The sequence below is a fragment of the Tachyglossus aculeatus genome, chromosome 11, assembly GCF_015852505.1.
Source record: "Tachyglossus aculeatus isolate mTacAcu1 chromosome 11, mTacAcu1.pri, whole genome shotgun sequence".
NCBI classification, from domain to species: Eukaryota; Metazoa; Chordata; class Mammalia; order Monotremata; family Tachyglossidae; genus Tachyglossus; species Tachyglossus aculeatus.
Window position 1 is genome coordinate 15,437,732 of NC_052076.1, and position 20,802 is coordinate 15,458,533.

Consider the following 20,802-nt stretch of genomic DNA (forward strand, 5'->3'; position numbering starts at 1 on the left):
CCTCACATCCGACACCAGGATGGCAGGACAGAAAGGTTGTCCACTCCATCCAAAATTATAGAAATAATTGCAGAAACCTCCGAGTAGCCTATTTCGATGAGGTTTTTCAAGTGGGAAGCCCAGTGAGGCTGGTGTCCCCTCAGCAACAGCGGGAAAAATGTCCGAATCAAAAACATTTCCTTCTCTTTGACAAAAGGAGAAAACCCCGCAGAGTGGCCGATCTGGTTTTTGTACACTGTGGGCGTCAGACAAACCCTTGCTCTGACTCAGGTGGGCTGTTGCTGTAATGTCTCTCGCTCTGGCTATGGAAATGACTCTGGCTGGGTGTGCCTATCAGCTCTGTTGGATTGTACTCCCTCAAGCACATACTACAGTGCTCTGCGCACAGTGTGGGGTCAATAAATACCATTGATGGATTGATTATCTTGCATCTACCCCAGCACTTGGTACAGTACGTCCCACATAGTAAGCCCTGAACAAATGGCATAAATACTTATTATAACTATTATTGATTGATTAGGCAAGCTGCTCTGAGGCATTATTCCATGTTAGGAGGTTGAACCACACACAGCCCACCTTGCTGCTCTTAGGGGTTCGCTAAAGAGTTGCCCCTCCTCTTTTTTTTAATGGTATTTGTTAAGCGCTTACTATGTGCCAGGCACTGTACTAAGCACTGGGGTAGAGTCAAGCTCATCAGGTTAGACACAGTCCATGTCCAACAGTCTTAATCTTCATTTTATAGATGAGGTAAACTGAGGCCCAGAGAAGTGAAGTGACTTGCCCAAGGTCACACAGCAGACAGATGGTAGAGGCTGAATTAGAACCCAGGTTCTTCTAACTTCCAGGTCTGTTCTGTTCCTCCTCCTTCTCCCTCTAGTAGAACAGTGCTTTGCACATAGTAAATGCTTAACAAATGCCATCATCATCATTATTATTATTATTATTATCCCCAGGCTGTGGGAAGGCTGGGGACTGGGAGCTCCTTATCTCATTCATTCATTCATTCAATTGTATTCATTGAGTGCTTACTGTGTGCAAAGCACTATACTAAGCGTTTGGGAGAGTACAATATAACAACAAACAGATTCATTCCTGCCTACAATGAGATCGCAACGTGTCACTCAGGATTTTTATCAAGCTGGGCAGTAATTGGAGTTGGGGACTGTGCGGAGTGAACTATTTCAGCATTCACTTTCCTCTTCCCCTGCTCTATTGCCCCAGGCCCCTCCGGCTCTCAGGGGGCCAGACCCTCCTAAGTGACAGAAAACCCAAATCCGGGGGCCTCAGAGGAATTGAGGGGGAGTCATGAGGCCTCCAGACTTTCACTGAGCAGCTTTAGTAAATACCCAGAATCCCTCCATCCCTTGGACTCCAAGGACCATCCTCTGACTGAGTGGTGGGTTCAAATGTCAGCAGTAATAATAATGGTATTTACTAAATTATTCTGAGACAGGAGTTGGGGGTGGATACAGGTTGGTCAGACTGGATACATTCCCTGCCCCCATAGCACTTTCAATCTCACCTCCATTTTACAGATGTGGCAAACCAAGGCACAGAGAGGTTAAGTGACTTTTCCAAGGTCACTCAGCAGACCAGTGGCAGAGTTGGGACTGGAATTCCGCTCTTCTGACTCTTAGTCTCATGCGCTTTCCACTAAACTACGCATTATCCTTGACCTGCTTTCCTTTCCCAACAAATACCACCACATGTGAAATACCCAGAACCATAAACTCAGTAGAGAGGTGAAAGACCACAGCCAAGGAGCTGAGTCTATTGAAGGCCTCCAAGTGGCCTTCCCTGACTAAACCCTCCTTTCCTCTTCTCCCACTCCCTTCTGCGTCACCCTGACTTGCTCCCTTTATTCATAGAGAAGCAGTGGGGGCTCAGAGAAGCAGCGTGGCTCAGTGGAAAGAGCACGGGCTTTGGAGTCAAAGGTCATGGGTTCAAATCCCGGCTCGGCCAATTGTCAGCTGTGTGACTTTGAGCAAGTCACTTCACTTCTCTGGGCCTCACTTACCTCATTTGTAAAATAGGGATTAAGTCTGTGAGCCCCCTTTGGGACAACCTGATCACTTTGTAACCTCCCCAGTGCTTTGCACATAGTAAGCGCTTAATAAATGCCATCATTATTATTATCCCCCAGCCCAGCCCCAGGGCACTTAGGTACATATCTGTAATTTATTTATTTCTATTAATGTCTATCTCCCCCTCTGAATTGTAAGCTTGTTGTGGGCAGGGAATGTGTCTATTTGTTGTTATATAGTACTCTCCCAAGCACTTAGTATAGTGCTTTTAGACTGTGAGCCCACCTTTTAGACTGTGAGCCCACTGTTGGGTAGGGACTGTCTCTATATGTTGCCAACTTGTACTTCCCAAGCGCTTAGTACAGTGCTCTGCACACAGTAAGCGCTCAATAAATACGATTGATTGATTGATTATAGTGCTATGCACACGGTAAGCGCTCAATAAATACCACTGACTGACTGACTGAACTGGCCCTGGAAGCACTCGATAATGACTGAGGCTAGTATAATAATAATAATAACAACAACAATAATAATAATAGGGTTTGTTAAGTGTTTACTATGTGCCAAACACTGTTCTAAGGGCTGGGGTACATGCAACATAATCAGGTTGCCCCATGTGGGGCTCACAGTCTTAATCCCCATTTTACAGATGAGGTAACTGAGGCACAGAGAAGTTGTGACTTGCCCAGAGTCACACAGTATACCTGGAAACCCCAGCTTACTAGATCTCTCAAAGCCTTTCAGGGGACTCAGATTTTGACTGCCAACCAAAGAAGTCTCTACTGAAAGAAGGCAAGAGAGTCAGTGCCCCCATCTTACCTCCCTCCCTTCCCCACAGCACCTGTATATATGTATATATGTTTGTACATATTTTTTTTACTCTATTTATTTAATTTATTTGTACATATCTATTCTATTTATTTTATTTTGTTAGTATGTTTGGTTTTGTTCTCTGTCTCCCCCTTTTAGACTGTGAGCCCACTGTTGGGCAGGGACTGTCTCTATATGTTGCCAATTTGTACCTCCCAAGCGCTTAGTACAGTGCTCTGCACATAGTAAGCGCTCAATAAATACGATTGATGATGATGATGATTTTGCTATCTACCCCTGACAGGCTGGCCCCTCTCCTCATTTCTCTCCACTTGTCTCTCTTTGATGGTAGGGAAGCAGTGTGGCCTATTGGAAAGAGCAAAGGCCTGCCAGTAAGAGGACCCAGCTTCTAACCCCGGCTCTCCCACTTACTGCTGGGTGACCTTGGGCAAGTCACTTAACTTCTCTATGCCTTGGCTCCCTCATCCACAACATGGGGATTCAGTACCCGCTCTCCGTCCTACTTAGACTGCGAGCTCCACCCCATAGCGTAAGCACTTAATAAATATCATAGTTATTATCATTATTCTTTCCACATGGTTCCATTCGGCCTTTGCCAATCCTGAGCAGCGTCCGTGAAAACTAGAAAAAGCCACTGCCCCTTAGGTCAAAGCTGCAGCTTCTCTCGGACATCTAATCAATATCTCCTGAGTACCGGAGGCTGCTGACAGGCAGAGACACTGACCCAGATAACCTGCCAAATTGGGGTCAGTTACCAAATATCCGTGTTCAGAGCAAATGGAGATACACACATACACCCCTGGCTGGCCACGGAGCTAGTCTTTACGCAGCGTCTGTTAGCAATCTTGCAAGCCATCTCTGTTTCCCCACCTGTGGGACAGTTGCCATATTCCCCAACGTAACCCTTTAAAATGAAATTCACAAGTGTTAACCAAAACGGGCTTCCAGTCTGAGGATTTGGGGGCTTTTCCCACATCTGGAAACTGCGGAGGAAAAATCCAAGTCCTCTGAAATTATCCTGGAGGAAATCATTCATTCATTCAATCGTATTTATTGAGCGCTTACTGTGTGCAGAGCACTGTATAAAGCGCTTGGGAAGTACAAGTTGGCAACATATAGAGACAGTCCCTACCCAACAATGGGCTCACAGTCTACTTAGGAGCTCATGGCTGAAAGTCCACACCACTTACCCTCTTCTGCAAACCCTGTGGGTCAGAGGATCTGGGTTCTAATCTCAGCCCTGTAACTTGTTCGCTGTGTGACCTTGGACAAGTCACAATTTCTTTGTGGCTCAGTTTTCTCAACTGCAAAATGGGAATTCAATACCTGTTCTCTCTCCTACTTTGACTGTGATCCCCGTGTGGGACAATGGCTGTGGCTGACCTAATTGATTTGTATCTATCCCAGTGCTTAGAACAGCTCTTGACACCTGGTGTTTAACAAATGCTATTTAAAAAAATTAAACTTGGTATGTGCCAGGCACTTGGGGAGAGGAGAGTGTAGTTCTATTTCTGTCACTTATTTTCTGAAGACTGGGCTAAAAGCTGTTTTAAAGTTGCACTTGACTATTTATGCTTTCCATCTAGGTTGGCCGGAGTCTGAATTCCCACGGTGGGGTGATAGGGGTGCAATTTGCTTAAGAGATATTTGATTGGATTACGGAGATGTAGCTGGGTGCCCCTTTTCCAATCACTCAATCAATCAATCGTATTTATTGAGCACTTACTGTGTGCAGAGCACTGTACTAAGCGCTTGGGAAGTACAAGTTGGCAACATATAGAGACAATCCCTACCCAACAGTGGGCTCACAGTCTAAAAGGGGGAGACAGAGAACAAAACCAAACATACTAACAAAATAAAATAAATAGAATAGATATGTACAAGTAAAATAAATAAATAAATAGAGTAATAAATATGTACAAACATATATACATATATACAGGTGCTGTGGGGAAGGGAAGGAGGTAAGATGTGGGGGATGAAGAGGGGGACGAGGAGGAGAGGAAGGAAGGGGCTCAGTTTGGGAAGGCCTCCTGGAGGAGGTGAACTCTCAGTAGGGACTTGAAGGGAGGAACAGAGCTAGCTTGGCGGATGGGCAGAGGGAGGGCATTCCAGGTCCGGGGGATGACGTGGGCCGGGGGTCGATGGTGGGACAGGTGAGAACGAGGCACGGTGAGGAGATTAGCGGCAGAGGAGTGGAGGGTGCGGGCTGGGCTGGAGAAGGAGAGAAGGGAGGTGAGGTAGGAGGGGGCGAGGTGATGGACAGCCTTATAGCCGAGGGTGAGGAGTTTCTGCCTGATGCTCAGATTGATTAGTAGCCACTGGAGATTTTTGAGGAGGGGAGTAACATGCCCAGAGCGTTTCTGGACAAAGACAATCCGGGCAGCATGTTTTAACTGGATTCAGCATTCCTGCTCATTTTCTAAACTGCTGCATTCTGTTGGCCTGCGGCTCTGCACGCAGTAAGCAATCAATAAATATGATTGAATATACTCCAGCCACAGTCGGATTGGGAAGAAAGGCTTCATTTTTTTCCCCAGTGGAACTCATTAAGTGCTTATGCCACAGACTGTACTAAGCACTGGGGCAGATATAAGATAATCAGGTTGGATCCAGTCCCTGTCCCACATGGGGTTCACAGTCTAGAGGTAGGAGGACTTAATCCCCATTGTATAGATGAGGTAACTGAGGCTCAGAGAAGTCAAGTGACTCGCCCAGGACCATACAGCAGATGAGTGGTGGAGTTGGGATTTCAACCCAGGCCCTTTGACTTCCAGGCACGTGTTCTTCCCCCTGGTCCACATTGCTTCTGTGGATTTACAAGTCACTTTGGATCTCTTTGCAGAGAAGCAGCGTGGCTCAGTGGAGAGAGCACGGGCTTGGGAGTCAGAGGTTATGAGTTCAAACCCCGGCTCCACCACCTGTCAGCTGTGTGACTTTGGGCAAGTCACTTCACTTCTCTGTGCCTCAGTGACCTCATTTGTAAAATGGGGATTAAGACCGTGAGCCCCCCGTGGGACAACCTGATCACCTTGTAACCTCCCCAGCACTTAGAACAGTGCTTTGCACATAGTAAGCGCTTAGCAAATGCCATTATTATTATTATTATTATCTCATAGAAGCCCAGGCTGCAGAGGTGAAACAGGGTGACTGGACCCTGGTCCACTCTGTTCTAACCTTAGAACCAAACGGTCTATTTATACAAACAGTCTAGACTCCTTATCTTGCCTCATCAGGGCTCTAAAATGTAAGCAGCAAGAAACCAGTTTGGCAAGATAGTAGCAGAGCAAGATAATGGGTTTAAATGATGAAACAGGAAATCCGTTCCTGGGTGGCTTTTGTCGGTTTAATGTTGTAAGGAGTGGGGAGTTAGGGTGTGGGAGGGGGTGGAGGGAATAGGCAAGGAAATTGGAACTGGACAGTTACATTTTCTCCAGGCTCAGGGGAAAGGCCGGGAGTTTGGGACTTTAGGGCTTGACTTCCCATCACTCTGGGCCTCAACAGTCTCCACCATCTAGGCTTCACCTTGAAGGTTTAAGGTTTCTTCTTTAAAGAGCCAACACTGAGGAAGGAAGGGAAACACACAGCCACAGCAGAACTGACGGCTATTGTCCTTTCCCTCAGAAACACGAAGCCTTCGCTCTTTGGTCTTGGGTGAGTTGTTTCCATGATGCAATTCTCTGACCCTCTCCCCGCTCCCCGGGGCCCATACCATTAACTGTTTTTGGTGTGAAATTTTTCAGAAAGCATGCTTCTCCTTTATTAGACCCTGAAGTGTTAAATGGAGCTCAAGCTAGAGGCATTGCTTCCTGTCTTCGTCGGTGTGGTCACTAGACGATGGAGAGTGGAACAAAGAGGTGGGTTATTGTGCAATGAAAATTGTCTAATAAGAGATTGCTATCAAAGACCGAGGCAGGTTCTAACAAAAAGGTTACATAAAACTGCCTTCTTGAGCAAGTAGAATGAAGGCTACCTAGGAGATGTTATCAGATGTTCTTTTAAAAAAGTGAACAGATGGACAGCTCTGGGCTGGAAAAATAGCCTTCTCGATATTATTTTTCCTTGCTGGCGTTCTAAAAGTGTCAGGAGATCTGAAATTGTTTTGAATGAGAACTCCCAGTGAAGTCAGGGGAATGAAGAAGACAAGTGAAAACCTGTCCCTGAAGGCCCCTGACCCCTCAGCAAGAGACAGTTGGAAAGCCCTCCAATAGTAAGGAAAGAAGACAGATGTTTACACGGTAGGCCGGGGGCTCATCACTGTGGCCTCTGCCCCAGCTGAACTCTGACAATAACTTCTAAAAAAAAAGAGTTATTTGCTCCTTTTTGAGTCAGCATGGAAGGGAGAATAAACATCAGGGAATTCCCTTACTGCAAGCTTCCAGCTAACTATAAGTACAGCAGAGTCCACAAGAGCCTGGGCCTGGTTTGCAGGGTTAGACATGGGTTCTAATCCTGGCTCCGCTACTTATCGGCTGGGTGACCTTGGACAAGTCACTTCACTTCTCTGGGCCTCAGTTACCTCATCTGTAAAATGAGGATTGTCACTGAGCCCCAGAGGGGACAGAGTGTCCAACCAATTTGCTTGTATCCACCCCATCACCTAGTATAGTGACCGGCACATAGCAAACACTTAACAAATACCATAATTATATTCTCCCACACACTTAGAACAGTGCTCTGCCCACACTAGGTGCTCAGTAAATACCACTGACGGATTGTGATCTAAGCCTTCAAAATTGGCAAAAGGAGTCACATGAAGGAGGGAGGCTCAGCACTAAAGAGAAAAATACCAAGTATAAAAATGCTTAACAAATACCATAATTATATTCTTCCACACAGTTAGAACAGTGCTCTGCCCACACTAAGCGCTCACTAAATACCACTGATGGGTTGTGATCTAAGCCCTCGAAATTGGCAAAAGGAGTCACATGAAGGAGGGAGGCTCAGCACTAAAGAGAAAAATACCAAGTATAAAAATGCTTAACAAATACCATAATTATATTCTTCCACACACACAGAACAGTGCTCTGCCCACACTAAGCGCTCACTAAATACCACTGATGGATTGTGATCTAAGCCTTCGAAATTGGCAAAAGGAGTCACATGAAGGAGGGAGGCTCACCACTAAAGAGAAAAATACCAAGTATGAAAATGCCAAGTTCTGTGTCCATACTGGAAGGAAATAAAACACCTGTAAAACCAGACAAATGGTCACCCTAGCTGAGCATAAGCTGGGCCACAGGTATTTGGCTACTAATAATTGTGGTATTTGTACAGCGGTTACTCTGTGGCCGGTGTTGTACTAAGTGCTGGGGTGGATACGAGTAAGTCGAGATGGACACAGTCCCTGTCCCACATGGGCCTCACAGTCTCAATCCCCATTCTACAGATGAGATAACTGAGGCCCGGAAAAGTGAAGTGACTTGCCCAAGGTCACCCAGCAGACAAGTGGCAGAGCTGGGATTAGAACCCATGACCTTCTGATTGCTTCTGCTTTAGCCACTACTTCAATTCTAAAGCAATACTCTTACTTGGAAGCATAAAGAACATTCAGAGATCTAGGAGAGCAAATTCTACCCACTTTTATAAATTGTTCAGCTAGTTGAGGGCCACCCTCTGAGGCCTGTCATATCAAATCTTGAAGAAGCCTTGCCCCCTCACTGCCCTTATGTAAAGAAATGTCAAGGCATCCATATTAATGTCTGTGTTCCCCTCTAGACTGTAAGTTCGGTGTGGACAGGGTAAATGTCTACCAACTCTGTTGTACTGTACTCTTTCAAGTGCTTAGTACAGTGCCACGCACACTGCAAGCACCCAATAAATACCATTGACGATGATGATGTTGTTGAACAAAGCAAGGTAGCAACAACTGGGAACTTCTTCTTCCACTGGTCCCCAGGCCTTGGGGTTCAAAGAATTGCCTCTAGACTGTAAGCTCATTGTGGGCAGGGAATGTGTCTATTTGTTGTTATATTGTACACGGCAGGAGCTCAATAAATATGACTGAATAAATGAATTGGACTACAGCGCTGTTAGCACTGAGTTCTCTTCCCATACCCCCACTGGAAAAAAGGAAAAAAATAAAGGAAAAAAATTCCCAGCAGGGAATGAACAAGGAAATGTCTCTTTGCTGTCCATCTGGGGCTCCAAACATTTCTAGCGCTCGCTAGTCCCGAAGAACTCTGGGTAAGGGAGCACATAGAAAGAAGTGAGGCAGGTGGGCTTCTGGTTGATGAATTCCAGGCCCAGGCAGCCACAGTGAGTGGATTTCTTTCTGAGTTTAAACAGGGGCATATGGAACTTGCATTACAGCAGATATGTGCTCTGGTGCCTCAAAGAATAGTGGTGGGGTTCACGTGGGCTTGGCATTGGCCAACCTCCCTGAGTAGAGCAAGCTGAGCCTCACAGAGCCCCTGCATCTTTTACTCTCTCTCTACTCTAGTTTAGCTTTTTCTCGGTCTGTCTACCCGGGGCCAGTTGGCTTCCTTGAATCTAATTCCCCCACCTTTTTGCGGGGCTTTTTCCTTCCCTTGGGAGGACTGTGCAGCACTGAGCTCTGTCTCTTTCTGGGCTCCTACACTCCTGGGGATTGATTTCAAACTCTCTGCCCCCAGGGGATTCTCCCACACTTGCCCCTCTCCCTCAGCTTTTCATCTGAAGATGCTCTTCTCAATCACCTTGCTCCCTTCTACCTCACCTCACTACTCTCTTACTACAAACCAGCCCGTATACTTTGCTCCTCTAATGCTAACCTTCTCACTGTTACTGGATCATGTCTCTCTCACCGCCGACCTCTCGCCCACGTCCTGCCGCTGGCCTGGAACGCCCTCCCTCCTCATATCCGACCGACCATGATACTCCCCTTCTTCAAAGCTTTATTGACGGTATGTCTCCTCCAATAGGCCTTCCCTGACTAAAGCCCTCCTTTCTTCTTCTCCCACTCCCTTCTGCATCGCCCTGACTTGCTCCCTTTATTCAGCCCCCACCCCCAGCTCCACAGCACTTTTGTCCATATCTGTCATTTATTTCTAGTAGTGTCTGTCTTCCCTTCTAGACTGTAAGCGCGTTGTGGGTACAGAATGTATCTGTTTATAGTTCTACTGTATTCTCCCAAGAGCTTAGTACAGTGCTCTGCACACAGTAAGTGCTCAATTCATTCATTCCATTCAATCGTATTTATTGAGCGCTTACTGTGTGCAATTGACTGAAAACAATTGACTGATTGACTGACTGATTATACCAGCCTGGCCCAGTATCTCCACCGGCCAATTCTCCTCTCCCTTCATTTGTTTCACACACCACTGACCCAGACACATGCAAGAATTATTAAGCTCTCACATTGTGCAAGGTGCTAGGGGATTCACGAGATAATCAGATTGGACACTCTCCTTATCTCATATGGGGCTCACAGACGAAAAAGGGGGTGATGTCAGGTACTTTGTTCCCATTTTACAGATGAGGAAACTGAGCCCCACAGAAGTTAACTGATTTGCTCAAGGGCTCACAAAGAATTAGAACCTGGGCCTTCTAGCTACCAGGCCTTATGCCCTGCTGCTTACCTGATGGTAAAATATCCATTTTGGGATTATCTTTAAAAAGGTGAACAATGAAGACAACTAAAGTGTTGGAAAATATGGTTTATGTAAGCTTCATCTAGACTGGAAGCTTGTTGTGGACAGGGAGTGTGTCTACCAACTCTCTTGTATTATTATTATTATTATTATTACAAACTATATGGTAGCAGCATGGCATAGTGGATAGAGCACGAGCCTGGAAGTTGGAAGGTTGTCGGTTCTAATCCCAGCTCTGCCACTTGTCTACTGTGTTGGGCAAATCACTTCACTTCTCTGTGCCTCAGTTTCCTCATCTGTATAATGGGGATAAAGACTGTGAGCCCCATGTGGGACAGGGATTGTGTCTGACCTGATTTGCCAGTATCCACCCCGTGCTTGGTACAGTGTCGGTCACACAGTAACTGCTTAACAAATACCAGAATTATTATTATTTTTGTACTCTCCCAAGCACTTAGTAAAGTAAGCACTCAATATATACCACTGATGATGATGGTGATGGGATTGGATTATTCAGTCTCAAGAAGAAAGTCTGCGAGGGGGTATTAATTACAGCCTACAGGTTCAGGGAGCTGAGTGAGCTTGGCTAGAAAATCACATGTTTTGGCTAAATCGCTGTTGAGGAATTAGGAAACATTCCTCCGATATATGCTGCCTGGGTGCAATGTGATGCAATGTTAGATGATTCTGCTGTGTACATGCATGCAGCATCAGGCAAGAAGTTCTACGGTGTGATTTCTTAAATACAGTTGAATGAATGATCAAATGAATTTCTCTTAACACAATCCCTGCATTAAAGGAGAACTGGGTGGCTATAAAAGATTCATATAAAGAGGATGTTGACATCCTCTTTATATTTTATATCTATATATACATATATATGTTTGCATATATATTTACATATATTTATATTTTATCCTCTTTTATATCCTCATCGCTGACCAATGCCCAAAACTGAACTCATCTTTCCTCCCAAATTTCCTCCTCCAACTAACTTTCCCATCATTTTACATCACCATTCTCCGCACAACAATAATAATGATAATAATAGTGAGTGGTATTTGTAAAGCACTTGATTTGTGCCAAATGCTACACTAAGCACAGGGAAGATACAATATAAGCAGTTAACAGCACCTCTCAAGCACATAACTTTGGCGCTACCCTTGCTTTCTTCTCATTCAGCCAATTCCTATCACTTCTTCCTCCACAACATTTCCAGAATCCCTCCTTCCTCTCCATTCATACGCATCATACTGATCCAGTACAAATCATATCCTGGTTTGATTACTGCATAAATCTACTTGTTAACCTCCCTATCTCCAGTTTCTCCCCTCTCCAATTCACATTTGACTCTGCTGCCCGGATCATTTTACTAAATCATCATTAAGCACACATCTGCCTCTTCCTCAAAAACCTCCGATGGCTGACTATTCCTCTCCAGAACAAACAGAAACTCCTGACTATTGGCTTTAAGGCGCAACCTAATTCCCAATGCCTTCCTACTACCTGGAACTCCCTCCCTCTTCACGTCCAACAGATCCATCTTCAAACCCCTTCTGGAATCATGATTCCTCCAGGAAGCTTTCCCTGATCAATTTCAAATCTCCCCATTTTATATTCTCCCAATTGCTACATCAGCATTTTGTGCCACTCAAGGACTAAGCGCTAACCATCCCCGCCCCACCAAAGCACTTTTGTTGCATATCTTCATAGTCTATCACTTCCTCCCGTAAATTGCTTTTGTAATTTCTTTTAGCAACTGTCTCCCCTGCTAGATTGCAAACTCCTTGAGGGCAAGGATGATGTAGACAGATTCTACCGTACTCTCCCAAGTGCTTAGTTCAGTGCTGTGTGCACAGTAAGAGCTCAATATATGCTTTTAATTGACCACGTACACACACTCTGAGCATACACTTTAGGAGAAATTGATCTCAAGTTGCACGAAGAGAGATTTTGGCTAGACAGATAATGTGGCTTGTGAGACACTGGATTCTCTGTAAAGAAGCCTTGAGTCTTTGAGGGGCAAACCCAAGAGATGACCTTTTTCTTCAGTTTGGACTGGTTTCCTTTCCTTCCATGGCCAACCAGGTTGGCACCGTACACTGGCATCCCCAGAGAAGCAGCGTGGCTCAGTGGAAAGAGCCCGAGCTTTGGAGTCAGAGGTCATGGGTTCAAATCCCAGCTCTGCCAGTTGTCAGCTGTGTGACTTTGGGCAGGTCACTTAACTTCTCTGGGCCTCAGTTACCTCATCTGTCAAATGGGGATGAAGACTGTGAGCCCCCCGTGGGACAACCTGATCACCTTGTTAACCTCCCCAGCGCTTAGAACAGTGCATTGCACATAGTAAGTGCTTAATAAATGCTATTATTATTATCCCCATGTTTTTATTTTATTCCACTCCAGTTTATCCAGCCCTAATCTATCTCTCGTCAGTTTGAACTGTCAGGGAAAAAAATTATCACTGGAACAGTTGGAAAGCAAAAAATAAAGTAACATCATGCCAATCTGTCGACTGGCATGAAGTGGGCACCTCATCCCTGATGGAACTATTAATATGAAATACTAATGTGTACATTTGCTAAGTTGAAACCACAGTTACAGCATGTTCTGTTCTCAAGAAAAATCAAAACTTGCTGACTTAGTTAACCCTTTACTTTTGCTGATAATGAAAAATACATTGCACGCACCCAAAAAAAACCCGCCCTATAAATGCAAATTAACTCAACTTTGATCACTCAGCATTTCCTGATTCGTTTTCTACCAGTGAAGAGAGCTGAATAATGTTGATAAATCCACCAGTTTCTAATTCCTAAAATATCTGAAGTGAGGGAGTGAAGCGGAAGAGGAGGAGGAGAATGGCAGGGTGTTGTAAAGAGAGAAGTTGGAGACATTAGAAGATCCAGCCATAACCGTAAGGTCATGGAGAAGGAGAGAAACAGACACATTCTCCTAAGCCACTGATGCCACTGTTGGAAGACCGGATGCTAGACTAGATGGGCCAGGGGTCTAGTCCAGTAATAACTGTGGTATTTGTTAAGCACTTACTATGTACCAGGTACTGTACTAAACCCTGGAGTGGATACAAGCAAATCAGTTTGGACACAGTCCCTGTCCACCTACTGTTCACAGTCTCAATCCCCATTTCACAAATGAGGTAACCGAGGCCCAGAGTAGTGAAGTGACTTGCTCAATGTCACACAGCAATAAGGTAATGACACACCTTGTATTCTTATACTCCATCAATAACACTTAATGAGCTCATCGGCCCTCATTTATGAAAGAAATCCTAATTTTTTTTTGGTCCATTCCACCGAAATGTGACCTTCCTACAGAAAGAGTCAGGTACTTGCTATGTAGAGCAAAACAAAGGACCCCAGGGCTTGGCCACTTCCTTTTCACGGCAGGAAGCAGGGCCTGTGACTCAAACTAAGGGACTGAGAGCCAAGACCCCAGGGTCCGGTCATTGCCTCGGCTGGGAAATCTGTCAGCCATGATGAAGAAGAACTCCTGGTCTGAATTTGGGTTTTTTTTTTTGGGGGGGGGTATAAAAAAGAGGGGGAGGTGAGGAAAGAGGATGGGAGGGAGACTGGGAGGAGGGAATGATTTTATAAACAAGGAGTAAATCCAACCCTGTGAAGACAAAGATGCCATCAACAGCAGCAGTGCCAGACCACCTGATTTCAGTAAGCCGGGCCTCAGCTTCAGAAGGTAGGCTTTTTCTGAACGAAGGTATCCAACCCCTTGGACTACAGTCCAGATGTTTTGTCTGCCCCACCATCTTCCTGGGCTCCCCTCGGTCTAGTCTCCATCCTTTGTAAACTCTCTGGTTTTGAGTATTTGCAAACTTTTAACTGCTTCCGGTCATGTCCAACAGCATTTCAACTGGACATCACATCTGATGGGTGAGAAATTGGCAAGTGCTGATCTGACTTCAGGCAACACACTGCAGAGGCCAGTGAAGTAATTCCAAAACAATAGGGTGGGACGGAGAAGACTGTTTCAGGAAATTTGGTATAAAAAGGCTACGTATTTCTTATAACAACAGAGTGAATTTAAAAAAGAGTAACTCTACTTTCCAAGAGGTTCTTTTTTTGTGGTATTTGTTAAGTGCTTACTGTGTGCCAGACACTGAACTGAGCACCGGGGTAGATACAAGCTAATCAGGTTGGACACAGTCCGTGTCCCACAAGGGACACAGTCTTAATCCCCATTTTACAGATGAGGGAACTGAAGCCCAGAGAAGTTAGGTGACTTGCCCAAGGTCACGCAGAAGGCAAGTGATAGAGCCGGGATTAGAACCCAGGTCCTTCTGACTCCCAGGCGTGTGTTCTATCCACTAGGCCATGCTGCTTCCTTTCTCCAATCAATTATCGTTGGATGACAGAAGCATGATCCCTGCATAAACTTGCAAAAGGGATGGCAGCGAGGCTACCTAGAGTGGGAAAAGGGGAGATGAGGGAGAGAAAAAAAATGGACAGATTCGAATCAGCTCCCCGGATGCCCTGCTACCTGCTGGGCCCCTTGACCAACTCACCGGTGTCGCAAATGCCAGTGCTTTGCAGAAACGTTCGACAGCGCTCCTTGTGCTCCTCAAGGGAGCTCCTCTGCTTATAGCTCCGTCCACAGAACTCACACTTGTACGGCTTCTCAACTAGGAGGAGAACACAGGGGCACTCAGTAGCTACCCAGAGATTCAGACCACACACCTCCCCCCGCCTCCACTGGCCTTTAGTAACTCTGAGGAGCAAAGCCCCTCTGATCGGGACATTCCAACTGGCTGATGGCCCTTCCAAGATGCCTCAACATCCCCCCGAAGCATAGGGTGTCCCTAGCTACGTCCCCAGGAAGGGATTTGCTGTGTATCGCTCAGACTCGGGGGACACGGCCGGGCTGGACTGTTCCCCTCCGTCTGGCTGGACGGGAGTGGAAGAGCTCACCCCCATTCCCGGGGAGGATGAGGGACTGAGGCCAGAAGCATCTGATGGTCTGTTTGCTTGGAACCTGAACTTGTTTGGCTGAACTCGCCTTGTCCTTGAATAGTGGAGCCTCCCTCCTCCCTCCTCCATCGCCGCCCCATGATTTCATGGGTCAGGGAAATCTCAGACCACACTACTGGGCCATTCCAAGTGTGGACCTGCTGGAGGTCTACCCAGGCAAATCTCTGGATTGGCACCATTATCTTCGGGTTAAAAACGACAACCAACCCCACCACTGCCACCTTCACCACGAAACTGCCTTCAGTGGAATTATTCACAAGGTAGCAGGAGATAAACGTTTCCTCAAAACCCTACAACTGCTTAAAGTTCCCACTTCTTTTAGGCCAAGGAGAGTCTTTTGGCACTATCGATTATGTCTGTGGCTTGGACGTAGTTGGGCATTGGCAATTAACCTTATTTTCTATTCATTTTAGAGGATAAGAAAGACCCTGTGCCAATAGTGTGCTGAATCTGCTTAAATAGAGCTCAAGCTTTCCTTGTGTATTTACCACTCTTGGGATGAATGATTCTTTGGGAGATCAAAAAGCTAGCTTTAAAGAAAAGAGAGGCAATAACAAAAATCGAAACAACTTGAAACTCCAGCTGACTAATTCAAAACTGTCTTTGCTTTGTGGTAATTTGTGCCTTCTTGCAAGCAAACTTGAAAATTTTGGACATTGCTAAACCTTAAAATAGACAAATTTCAAATGTTTCTGAGCTATTAAAATCAGGTAAACATGTCTAACAAAATACTTATTTTGTGAATAACTTTAGAGCTTAGAAAGTTCTTTTTTTCTGATTAGAAGGGGAAACCACACACACACACACACACACACACACTCACATATACACCCAACATGTCTCAATCTTAGCTTAGTTCTATGCCAGCCTCTTGTCAAATAAAAAAAATATTGTTTATCTGAGATTTAACTATGTTACCAGATTCTTTAAATTTAAGGATTTGTGGAGCTTGGGCATAGCTTGCAACAGCATTCTTTTGGGTGTCAAAAAAAAAAACAAGAAAAAAGAACTAACATTAAAAAGGGCTTTTCCAGGAAGCTAATCTTATCATTTAGTCCTCCTCAAAGGTAGGACTGGGCTACGGAATTTCTGCAAAAGACACGAGCCATTTTTTTTTAAGACAGATTCTTTCTGTCTGACTGCTATTCTCTAGTAGAGCAAAGAGAGTGCATCCTCCCCAGTGAGCCAGACGGAAGGCAATTAATACTTTAATGAAAGCATAATTAGCCCTAGAGGTCTCCGCTGCTGTTAACCCTTTGGAATAAGGATGACAGATGAAACATAAACACTTAATCCTTTCTTGGGGTGGCGTCCAAGTGCCACCTGGTAACAAAACACAGGATGTTGGCTTTACCCACTTACCAGAATGTGTCCTAAGATGACCTGTGAGTGCATCTCTCCTTTGGCACGCGTAGTTGCAGAGATGACACTTAAAAGGTTTTTCCCCTGTGTGCAGTTTAATGTGGCGGAGGAGGTTACCTTTCTGAGTAAAGGATGCCCCACACTGATTACACTGGAATGGGCGTTCACCTTAAAGGACAAAAACGAAGACTTCCTGGTCACTAGACAAGTGGAGAAGTACAGTGCACAAGAAATTCAAGGACTAGAGCCCCTCACTATCAATCAATCAATCAATCATATTTCTTGAGCGCTTACTGGGTGCAGAGAATTGTACTAAGCGCTTGGGAGAGTACAGAGTAGACATGTTCCCTGCCTGTAACGGGCTTACAGACTTGAAGGGGAGACAAGATGTTAATATAAAAAAATAAATAATGGATATGTCCATAATTGCTGTGGGGCTGAGAGCTCAACTTATCCTGGAATCACACAGAATATTAGCTAGGAGCCTCGGGCATTTAAGGGAGGTAGAAGAGTCTGATCCTAGGCTGTACTTTTAGCAAAAGGACACAACCCTTATCTGTCTGGGAGTTTGTAAAAGCAGGCCAGTCTGAATGAAGGGGAAGGATAGGGCTGGGCCAGAGATATCCGAAGGTTGAGATTCTGCAATTGTGGGAGGGAACCGTGTCTACCAATTCTGCCTTATTGTATCTCCCAGGCGCTTAATACAGTGTTCTGCACACAGTAAGCACTCAGTAAACACAATTGATTGACTGATTGACGACTGGGGCTGGGTCAAAGCCAACAGAAAGCTGAGATTCTGCACTTGTGGGTGAGGAAAGTGTCTACTGACTCGGCTATATTGTACTCTCCCAGGCACTTAGTACAGCGCTCTGCACAAAGTAAGCACTCAGTAAATTCGATTGATTGATCGAAGAATGGGGCTGGATCAGAGCCTTCAGAAGGCTGAGATTCTGCACTTTTGGGTGGGGAAAGTGTCTACCGACTCAGCTGTATTGTTCTCTTCCAAGTGCTTAGTACAACGCTCTGCACAGAGTAAGAGCTCAATAAATACCCTCGACTGATGGTTTGATAGCACTCCACCATCTCCAGGCACATGAGGGAGGAGGTGCTTTTCCCAGGATTTATTTTCTCATTCTTGGGGCCAGATTCTTTTTGTGGGGATGGAGAGGATTCCTGTCCTCCTGCCCCCAACCAGGGGTGGAAATTTTGTGGGGAAAACTCTTTTCAAATAACTTTAAATTGAGGGACACTGTGAACATTCACAGTCTCACTTTCCTCAATAGCTGAGGGTAGATCCCATGGAGAGCACCACTTTAAGAGCTGGTGCACGTACATTGGAAGTGGAAGATGCAAACCCCTCTACCCCAACTCCCTGACTTCATTACGGACAAGGCCACGCCACCACAAGTGATGATTTGCCAAAGATCTTACAGGATTAACTTGACCTCTGGAGGGTCCTCCCCACCGCAGGATTTGAACAGTCGATCGTATTTATTGAGCGCTTACTGTGTGCAGAGCACTGTACTAAGCGCTTGGAAGAGTACAATAGAGCAGACACTTTCCCTGACCACAGACAACTCGCTTTAGGTTCCAGTCCCAAGCATGCAGACCTTACTTGGGCAAATGCTGTAGTGACAAATAAGTTTGGTTCTAATCAATGCTGAGAAGCAGCGTAGCAGCATGGCTCCGTGGAAAAAGCACGGGCTTTGGAGTCAGAGGTCACGGGTTCGAATCCCAGCTCCGCCACATGTCTGCTGTGTGACCTTGGGCAAGTCACTTCACTTCTCTGAGCCTCAGTTACCTCATCTGTAAAATGGGGATTAAGACTGTGAGCCCCCACATGGGACAACCTGATCACCTTGTATCCCCCCCACAGTGCTTAGAACAGTGCTTTGCATATAGCAAGTGCTTAACAAATGCCATTATTAATATTATTATTATTATTAAGGCACTCAGTCACCAGCCCTAATATTGTTAGAATGTAGGGATGGATGGGATCTAAATATTGGAAGTTAGGGAAAGAGTTTGTGGCCTAGTAGAAGTCGTCTTGTGCCCATATTTCTGGAAAGAGCCCCCTAATTTTCTGGAAGGATGTGTTTTTAAATTTCCTGCCAACAGGGTATTTTTCTTCTCGAAAGCCTATTCCCAACACGGTGCCATAGTGGTGCAAATAAAGCTCCTGATTCTTGACTGAATAAGAAATACTCCAGTCCCTTAAATCCCTGGGTTTTCCTAAACCTCTTTCCTAGACCAAAGCACTTGGAATAAACTGGGAAGAAGTGTGGCCAAGTGGAAAGAGCATGGGCCTGGAGTCAGAGGACCTGGGTTCTAATCGCAGCTCTTCTACTTGTCTGCTGCATGACACTGGGCAAGTCACTTAACCTTTCTAGGCCTCAGTTCCTCCATCTGCAAAATGGGGATTCATACCTGTTCTCCCTCCTACTTAGACTGGGCATTTACCCCAGCGCTTAGTGCAGTGCTTGGCAAACAGTAGGCGCTTACCGAACACCGAAATTATGATTATTGCTCTCAATAAGTTAAGCTTTACAGTGACATTTCGGCAAAACAGGAATAAAATAGGTATGTATTTGGAAGCCCTGAGAGGGCAGTCACTAGCCCTAAGTCACATAGCAGACCAGGGGAAGAACCCAGGGGGAAACTCCATTTCTCACATGGCTTGTAGAGGATAGCTATCTGAGGAATGGAATAAAGATATTTACCAGTGTGGCTTCTCTTATGAACCATCAACACATTGAGGCTAATGCAGGCTAATCCACACACATCACAGTTCATCTTTCCACTAGTTGGCCTGCTGTTGTCATAAGAGACAGCATGTCTCTCCAACTTAATGCTTTCGTATTCATTATAGTCTCTTGCATAGCTGTAAGGTAATTCGGGCTCTTCTACGTTTTCCATGGGCTCTGGCTTTAAAGTATTCTCATCCCTTTCACTGTATTCATCTTTCACTTTCATTGAATCATCTGCAGGGAAGAAAATGCGAGAAATGAAAAACGATTATGTTTGGAGCTATCAAAGCGGCTCGAAGAGGAGAGACCCACAGCAGACAATTAAATACCAAATGAGGTTAACAGAACATTATGAGTCTAACTTACATCCACAAAAACAAGGAAACGCCATTAAAGAAATCACTCATTCTTTGAGTATAGGCATACAACTAGAAATAAAAACATACACAATGGATGATAGGCTATAGTTTCTCTAAGACTGGAGAAGCAGAGATGTTTAATCATCACTTTACCCAAAGAATCTTATCAATATGTATAGGCGAGACACTGCTATCTGGTCTTTTTTCGAACTGGAGGTTGAAAATTCACTGGACGGAACTGCAGATTCAGCACCTTAGTAGGGTAGGTATAGGGATGAAAGATCAGGAAAATGACTTTAGCTGTAAACGACAAGGTGGGAGGGGGCGCGGAATCCGGTACAAACTAGGGGAAGTGTTGATAAAGTTCCTGGGAGTGTTTGTTATCAATACTCACCTTAGCCAAAGCAACATTGAAATAAAGCAGATCGCAAAAGAAACCAACCACTGATATTCACTGAATTCATACTGTGCGCAGAGCACCTTTCAAACCAGCAGTAGTAATGATTATTTGTCGAGGGCCTGCTTTGTGCCAAACACTATACGAAGCGCTGAGGTCGATGCAAACAAGTGAATTCAGACCCAGTTCCTGTCCCAACCAGGGGCTCTCAACCTCTTTGGGGAAAGAACGGACATTAAGCTGGAGAAATCAATTACAGACAAGCCACGAGCAATGGCAGGGGCCGCTAAAGATACACAGCTCAATAACAAAGCGCTTAGAACAGAGTCTGGCACATAGTAAGTGCTTAACAAATACCATAAAAAAGAGAATAGAAACATATAAGGACAAATAAATAGTCCTTGTTGTGGGCAGTGCTGATTCTCTTCCCCACTCCAGGAATAGTTCTTGGTTTCAAACCAGTGAGCCTCACTAGTGCTCAGACATGATTCACAAGGTTTCCCCAAAGATT

General features: G+C 45.2%; 1 protein-coding gene across 1 annotated transcript in view; it reads right to left on the reverse strand.

Annotated features, from left to right (window-relative positions):
* The window catches only part of IKZF3 (IKAROS family zinc finger 3), an 82,365-nt gene that overhangs the window by 20,204 nt on the left and 41,359 nt on the right, over positions 1-20,802 (reverse strand). Inside the window, exons 4-6 of the mRNA XM_038754050.1 lie at positions 19,509-19,769; positions 16,789-16,956; positions 14,964-15,080 (exon numbers count right to left, since the gene is read on the reverse strand). Coding sequence (XP_038609978.1) covers positions 14,964-15,080; positions 16,789-16,956; positions 19,509-19,769 — 546 coding nt within the window. The remainder of the gene's footprint in view (positions 1-14,963; positions 15,081-16,788; positions 16,957-19,508; positions 19,770-20,802) is intronic.